The 7,996-nt window shown below is 49.9% G+C and overlaps 1 protein-coding gene across 2 annotated transcripts; it reads right to left on the bottom strand.

The window, feature by feature from the left end:
- Window positions 1-288: 288 nt before the first annotated feature.
- On the bottom strand, window positions 289-7,558 carry LOC131222588 (protein TIME FOR COFFEE-like). Of its 2 annotated transcripts, none has more exons than XM_058217724.1 (13): window positions 7,200-7,558; window positions 6,656-7,063; window positions 6,385-6,551; window positions 5,988-6,297; window positions 5,481-5,871; window positions 5,310-5,370; window positions 5,142-5,234; window positions 4,793-5,066; window positions 4,595-4,658; window positions 4,416-4,491; window positions 3,908-4,294; window positions 1,337-3,776; window positions 289-929 (listed from the first exon to the last, which is right to left on the bottom strand). In XM_058217724.1, the coding sequence occupies exons 1-13, from the start codon at window positions 7,297-7,299 to the stop codon at window positions 886-888; spliced, it is 4,815 nt and encodes a 1,604-aa protein (XP_058073707.1). In that variant the 5' UTR covers window positions 7,300-7,558; the 3' UTR covers window positions 289-885. The 2 variants fall into 2 exon arrangements, with proteins under 2 accessions (XP_058073707.1, XP_058073708.1); XM_058217725.1 differs by having other exon boundaries at window positions 289-900.
- Window positions 7,559-7,996: the final 438 nt, after the last annotated feature.

The following is a 7,996-nucleotide window of genomic DNA, read 5'->3' as shown; positions in this document are numbered from 1 at the left end:
GCGAATCCAAACCAACGAACTACACTGTACAAACGATCTGACCGGATGACCGGCAAGACATGCAATGGTCTGTTAAAAGGAAAATAGTTATAAAAAATGACCCAAAATTCAACAGAATAAAATAAGATCTCTATTAATCAAAGGCCAGGATTTTATACTGATTTGGGGCCCCACCGTTTGGGCTTTTTGGATTTGAGATACATGTGCACGGAGGAGCATCACTGGTCCGCCAGAGTACTAAATAACTCTCACCAGCTTCCCAAAACCGCTTAGAAATGGGGCAAAAAATCAAAAGAAAATGGGACCCACTGAAATAAATAGAAAACCAATATTTCAACAGATATTCTCTTTCCGGAAAAAGAAAAAAAGAAAAAAAAGAAAAAGAAAATAAAATAAAAATAAAAGCAATGGTTAGTAAGCGTATGCTGACAAACCCATGACTGATGACCGACTCCCATCATGCCTTCATCCCTCTCGCATCTCTGCCCGACCCTTCGTGACCGCGCATACACCCAAAGAGGAGGGAGGGAAAAAAAAGGAATTAAAAAAAAAAAAAAAAGGGAAAAGAAAAGGCCATTTTGAGTTTTCTCATATACAATCGTTTTCTTTCTGTCAAGCTCTCTTTCTACATCTTGGTGGCAATCACCCCACTTGCCCACCGATGGTGGGTCCCCACTCCCGACTTTTCTATCTTTTCATCGTGGCCGACCGCCCCATCTGGGATCTTTTTCTAACCCTCGCCTTTCCTACCTAGCATACACCAAAACCAATGTATATATCCTCCCCTCTTCCGCACGACCGTCTTCTTGTCTGTATACGGGCCATCATCCCAAAACGGGAAGGGAGGTTGGAAAGAGTCCTCTCCCTCCGCACCTTTCCTCAGCGTCATCTTTTCTCAGACTGCCAGCAGGCATTCAAATTGTCATTTCCTGGGAAAGAAACCGATCTCATAAAAATGAGAACGAATTCAAAAGAGATCTTTTTCACACCCATTACTATAGTGAAAACGCAAACAATCCTCTGCCCCGCCTTGAAGTCCTACAGGTGGGGGCCATGGTTCGGTTATCTCAAGCATTGATCGGCTGGGCCCGGGCATTTGAATGGATCATGCCCCCAAAATCTCCCCGATCGGAGACGATCCTGACCTTTTTGTTAAACCTCCAAACGGAGCGCAATATTTTATATGGCCAGAGGATCTACAAATTGAGAGATTATTGGGTCATGCTCCATCAGGCAACGGTGCAGATCTGCACACCATGGGTGATATATCTCCATAAAAGCGGTAGTAATAATAGAGAGCACGAAGACATTGGTAAGAGGAGAAGCGAGGAATTACCAGCAGCAGGTTTCTGTTCCGCAGGTTTCACAGGCACAGCTGGCATGGCGTGGATGTAAGGGTAGGCTGCGGACATGAGCGGATGTGGATGTGGGTTGCCGGCGGGTTGCACTGTTGTGAATTGCGCTTGCAAAAGATTCTGTGGTGGCAGCGTTTTCAAGTTATTCGCCGCCACTGCAACCGCCTTTGCTGGGTCTGAAGTGGCGGTGGTGCCGGGTGTCGTCAGGGACGGGGAACCCACCGACATCATTCCAGTGGAAGCGACTGCTGAATTCTGTTGCTGCTGCAATTGCTGCTGCTGCAGTTGCTGCTGTTCCGATTGCCGTCTTTGATAATATCCAGCAGCAGCAATTGCATTAGAATGGGGAGACTGCGCTTGCATGTAGGCGTTGGGGAAGAAGAGCTGTGGCTGCTGAAATGGCTTCTGTAGCTGTGGCTGCTGGTGCTGATTTTGTTGCTGCTGTTGCTGCGGTTTCACACTCGAGCTCTGAGCAGGATTGACGTGCGAATTGCTGTGGATAGATGGTACATTTCGGCCACCCACAGGCGATGACTTCCTGCTGGAACTCGGCTGCGAGTTCTTGGCAGGTTGTGATGGCATTAAAGCAGCAGGAGAGCTCACCTTGTTGGCTGCAGAAGTCATTGGGCTGCCACCCACCCCTTTCGACATGGAAGTGGATGGAGATCCCACCACAATCCCAGCAGATGGCTGAGATGGGTTGGTGGTTGGAAGCTGTTGCCCCGATGGGGCTGCTTTTGGATTCACCCCAAAGGATATCTGTGTATGGTTGGTGGAGGGAAGGCCTTGGACCTGGACCCTGCCTTGCTGCTGAGGGAGGCTCTTGACAGATTGCATTGAAGCTGTAGAAGGAGATTGAACCGGCGTTGTACCCGTCCTTGTGGAGTTCTTCCATTGAGGAGACTGGTTGGGGCTGCTGCCTTGGATAAGAGCTTGCGGGAAAACAGAGACGGCACTTGGGAACTTGCCCGCAGTGGAATGCGGCATCCGATCCGAGTAGACAGCAGCATTGTTGGCCGCAGCTGGTTTCGTTCGAGCTGCAGCTTGCTGCTGCTGATGCTGATGCTGCTGCTGCTTCTGCAGCTGAATGAGCTGTTGGTGCTGCTGGTTTTGTTGGTGCTGCTGGTTTGTAAGGTTAGAAGCACTAGCAGTTGTAGCAGTGGGCATGGAAGCGGTTACTGATGCAGAGCGAGAAGAAGCACGGTTGCCATTCATAGGGGCCGAGATGAGGTTTAGCGTCCGGCCGGATGTGTCAATTACACTGTTACCTAGAATGGTGGACGTTGAGGGGTCACCCTCGGGTCTAGAGAAGACGAGGGAGTGCGGCATCATTGATGTTGAGGCCTTCCCTGCCATTGTCTTCTTGTCCTCTTCACCAGAGGCATTTGAGTTGATTGAATCATTAACAGTCCTCCCGTCTTCGACATTCTGGTGGTTCTTCTTCTGTACATTTTGAGGTGCTGATGTCGCTGCAGCCATCTGGAATCCATGCCTGGCTGCTTCCGGGAGGCTTTGGAAGACTGGATGGCTGTGCGCCATAGATGAGAAATCCAAGCCTGAACCAGCAGCAGTGCCACTGAAGGAGGCAAAGGACATGGCAAATGCTTGAGATGGGGTGAGTTCCATTCCTCCTTTTACAGTCTGCTGCTGCTGCTGCTGCTTGTCCCCGCTGTGATTTCCACCACCCAATGCTGCAGGTGACATCAACGTAAAATTCTGAGGATGCATTGGTATTGCAAAATTATGGTTGTAGGCATTTTTGTGAGCATGCGATGCTCTGCTATCGGAAGTCGATGGGCTGTCTTCACCGCCCACCTCACTCTCAAGCTGCCGAGCTTGATGGGGAGGCAGGTGTTGGTTCTGTGACTGCTGCTGCCGTTGTTTCAGGGCAGGGAAGCTCTGCGAGCTTCCACCCCTACCGTTGCTGCTGCATCCTTGTAGCAGCTGCTGTTGTTGCTGATGCTTCTGTGACGAAGACGAGCTGCTTGACGTGCTGGTATTCTGATGCCCCTGTTGGATTGGAGGCTGAGACGGGGGATGTTGCTGCTGTTGAAGTTGTGAAGGATGCAGCATTTGAGACGTATAGAAAGACCCATTGAAGAAAGGCACTGCTTGGGCATGGTTCCCTCTGTAAGGTGGCGGTGCTCCAACAGGGGCAGGAATTGGAAACGGGTAGCCATTGTTTTGCAGTATGGCCAAGTACTGAGAATCATTAGCAGGCATGTTTGCATAGTTGAAGCTCACAGTTGTCGGTGCCGAAGATCCAGAGCTAGCCACAGGTGCCACGACTGAATTAGCAGCACCAGATGAAGGGTTTGCATTACTGATGGTGGCGGAAGATTTCCCTGTCCCAGATCGAGTTGCTGCTGCAGCTGCAGCTGCCTGCTGCTGGTTCATAGGAAAAATGAAAGCAGGGGCTTGCTGAAAAAAAAACAAAAAAAAAAAAAGAATGGGAAAAAGGAAGTATTCAAAACCTTTGGTCCGAGAATTATTTAGGAAAATAAGGGGGAAAACAGCTGGGACCAAAAAGCCATCAAGATGGAAAACAGTACCAGTATGTTATTCGTTTGTGTGGACTGTGGCACCTGCTGCAGCATGAGCTGCTTCCTCTGAGCAGCATCCATGAATGTTGCTGGCATGCTTTTCTCCTTTGAGGCCTGAACGGCAAGAGCAGCAGCCTGGCCCTTTTCTTGCAATGAGCCCAAATTCCTCCCTGGGAAGCTTCCCTGCAATGGGCTGAGAAGCATAGCTGATTCGGTGGGTGGCACAGCATTGAGATTATACTGCTTGGAGCCGTAGAGTGCTGCAGAACCAGGCCCTGTAGGCCAGAACGGGGTCATCCGAGCAGCGAATTGCTGGTGATAGTAGATGTTCTTGGCAATGTGGAAATGGGTCGCACACCGCTTCGGCCGGGCCTTTGGGGGAGCAAAATGCGGCAGCTGCAAGATTCAAAACCCAAAATGCAAAATATTATCAGAGCCTCAAAATATTTGCATGACTGAGTACCAGATCGATCCTCTGCAATGAGGGGGGGAAAAAACAGAAGAAATGGAGAAATACCTGCATCGTTGTTGAAGATCCAGTGGTCCTATCCATTGATACAACTGCCTGAACAGATGGAACCTGGCCCATATACCTGCTGACGAAGATGGACTTTATTTCTCGACAAGAAGATCTACTACCATGGACACTACTAATAACAGAACAGCGAAATAAATGAAATGGGATTTTTCACACACCCGAGAGGAAGGCTGCCCGGCCAGCCAGGGACTGGCATTGGTACCGGCAAAGAGGCAGATAGCGCTGAAAAACAAGGGGAGAGAGAGAGAGAGAGAGAGAGAGAGAGAGAGAGAGAGAGACGCCATCAGCACTCCAATCAATTCGGGATAAAAATGGTATACATTTCACATTATCAGAAGTGCGTTGACTTGAATTACCAGCTTTCTCCGCCTTCGGTTCAATCCTTGTGGCTTTAGATTGCTCCTGCTTCAGAACTTGCGGTTTACTGCTGCTGCTGACATTGTCTTTCTCCTGCATCTCCGCTTCGAGTTGCAGGTCGAGGATCCTCTCCTTAGGCATCTGCTTTTGTGTTTCGGTAACCTCTGCCACTTCCTCCGCCTTTTTCTCTTCAAAACCAACCTCCCCTGTCTCCTGCTTCACAGATCCCTCCGCCTTTGCTTCTTCTGTTTTGACAATCTCCATCTTCGCCGCCTGAACAAATCAACATGAGTTCTAGAGACCATCATCCCCATCAAAGGAAAGATTGAATATGGGACAGCAACTCACCACATCAACCTCTGGGGTGGAAGGCTTCAAATCTGTTACAAAGCCCGGCGCACCGCCATCTCTTTCGGGAGAGGACTTGGCCGACGGAGGATCCTACAAAAAAAAAAACTCTGCCTGAGAATGAAATACAGAAGATTTATATATGCAAATTGCAGGAAGAATCCTCACCATCAGGTCAAACTTGAATTTCTCCTCGCGAATGCAATCAACTGCACACGCTGTTGAATCCCTGCAAATTCCAACCAGGAATGGTTTAAAAGGGGGAAAGAAAGATCGCATGAAATCAGTTTCAAACCCAATCAAAGAGAATGGACAAAAGCAGCGATTCTTGACACTCACTCTATCGTTGCTGTTGGATTATCGAGGTTGACATCGACTTTGGCACAAGGAGATTCCTTGACCGGGGAGGAGATTTCATCCTTGGTTTCAATCCCTTCCCCGCTATCCGATTCTGCTACCAACGGCTTTGAATCTGGAACAGAATCGCTCTCCTGTTTTACCGGATCCTGCTGCAAATTGACCTGAGAGCTTCCCAAATTGGAAGATTCCCCTCCATTTTCAACGATAGACACTGCGTTCTTCTCAGACTTAGGCGGTGATGAATTTTGTACCCTTTCCGGCTGTTCCTCCTCAATCTTGGCTGCGGATGAAGTGGAAGCATTCGGATCTGCAAAAGTCGCAGGACTCTCCTCCTCAAATTTGACCGGCCGGGGCCTTTTCCTCTTCGGAGCTGAAAATTCCCCAAAAAGAAAATGAAAGTAACTTTCAATCAACCCCAAGAAAAAAAAAAAAAGAAACAAGAAAAACAGAGAGAAATTCAACACTTCAGCATCTTGCAAAACTCACCAACAGCAGACGATGGAACTGCCGATGTCGAGGTTGAATTCTGCGTCAATAGATATGGATGCGGCCCCGCCGGAGGGGAGGTTGAGACTGGAGAAGAAACTCTTGACTTGGCATCATTGCTCGATCCGCCTGCATCCTTTGAATCGGGCTTGTGTGATGCGCTAGCGACCTGTTCTTGCTTCGAAGGGCACTGGAACTGCCTCGTCATTGCATACAAGACCTCCGCAACCTCAATCTCGATCTCCTGAATTGATGAAGAAGATGTCGCCTTTGAGATCTTGGGCGGCTTGTGCTTGGCTCCCATCGGTTTCTGCATAATAAAAGCAGAGCTGAGAACTATGTACAGAAAGTCTTCGATGGAAGGATTGAAAGAAAAAGGGAAGGAGTATAATCAGACCAGTTTCTTCCGTACGGAGGCGTTCGAAGAAGATGGTGAGATCGGAGCCGCTGGAGCTGCGGTAGCTGTGGTTGGCCTCGCCGGCGACGTCGAAGCTTGCCGGAGAATCTGCTCTCCGCTGCCGCCTCCACCCGAAATCCAGCATTCATGTGACCTCTTTGCAGAACCTGCAAAGAAAGTTCAAGAAAACTGAATCAAATCCAACACTAAAATCAATCAGAGACCAGTTTCTCTTCCAAATCTCAAAGCCCTCTTTTTTACTTCTCTCTACCTGACCGAGCTTTCCTTGGCACCGAGACACCAATCATCTCATCAGCCACCTTCCATGGCGGGCCCGCTGCCCTCACAACCTTCGGCGGGTAGCTCTTCCGCTGGTGATGGTGGTGGTGATTCGGCATCAACGACACCATGGTTGGCGCCATCGGATTCATCGACGGCAGCCGAACCGCTGAAGCCGCCGACGCGACGGTGTCTTCATCCTCCTCTTCCTCGTCGTCGTCAAGGCTCTCTTCTGTGCTCTCCTCACCTCCGTCCTCTCGATTGCTCCCGTGCAGCAACCTATCCCCCCTCCGCCGCTTGCTTCGATTTGACCGGTCCCGATCCCGATCCCGATCCTTCTTACTCGCTCGATCTCGAAGCCTCGCTATTTCCTGCAACTCCAACGCTCCTCCGTCTTCCTCTGCCAAAAAAAAAAAAGAATAAAGAAGGGAATTTCTTCAATTCAAATAACCTTCAGTTAGAGGAGAGAGAGAGAGAGAGAGAGAGAGAGAGAGAGAGAGAGAGAGAGAGGAGGGAGGGGGATCTGAGGGTCGAACCAGGAGAATCTCTCAAACTGCTGTTTCTCTGCCTCCGTCTCGACAATCCGTTCGCAGTCGCCGGAATCGCTCCCCTTCTCGCTTCGCGGTTTCTCTCCATCCCTCCGACTCCCTCTCATGAAACCGGATCCGTTTCGCCGGTCAATCTCATCCGTCCGTTTCCTACCGCCGTGAACAGATCATACGACCAGATCTCCGGCTTGATTAGGCCTTTTCACTCCAGGAAATCGCAGATTCCAAGCTTTTTTTTTCTCAAATCAAAGAGAAATCAGAGATGCAGCCGATCTTCTTCGCCCCCTTCGCCTCCTCTCTCTCTCGCCCTCTACCTCCTTCTGGTTTTCTTTTTTCTCCCTGCTCTCATCCCATCCCAGCCCATCTCATCGGCTTTTTGTTTTTTCCACTCCCACTCCCAAGCCTCAATTGACGGCTAGATTTGCTGCCTTGTCGCGCGTGTTTTAGTTTCGTCCGTCCGATCACAACAAGATCTACGGATGCGGTTGGGACGGTGCCAACATGGCAGAAAGGTCGAGGTCTGATGGACTGGACTCTAGAGAGTCTAGCCCCTCAGAGTGCGACCGCCACGTGTCGACATCTGTTTCGCTTTTTCTACCCAAGTTTGGGCGACTGCTCACTGCCCTTCACCCTACCTGATATGAGAGTCGCGATGGCTGCTCGTTAATAGTTGCGCCTGGAATCCTACTCGCTGCACGTGCCAAGTGATACGTGTGGATGTGCGAGTACTTCATCTGGTGGGTCCAGCTTGACGCGACGTAGCTGGAGATGGCACTATCCAGCGG

This window comes from Magnolia sinica, chromosome 13, assembly GCF_029962835.1.
Source record: "Magnolia sinica isolate HGM2019 chromosome 13, MsV1, whole genome shotgun sequence".
NCBI lineage: Eukaryota > Viridiplantae > Streptophyta > Magnoliopsida > Magnoliales > Magnoliaceae > Magnolia > Magnolia sinica.
This window is presented reverse-complemented; position numbering and strand designations above follow the sequence as displayed.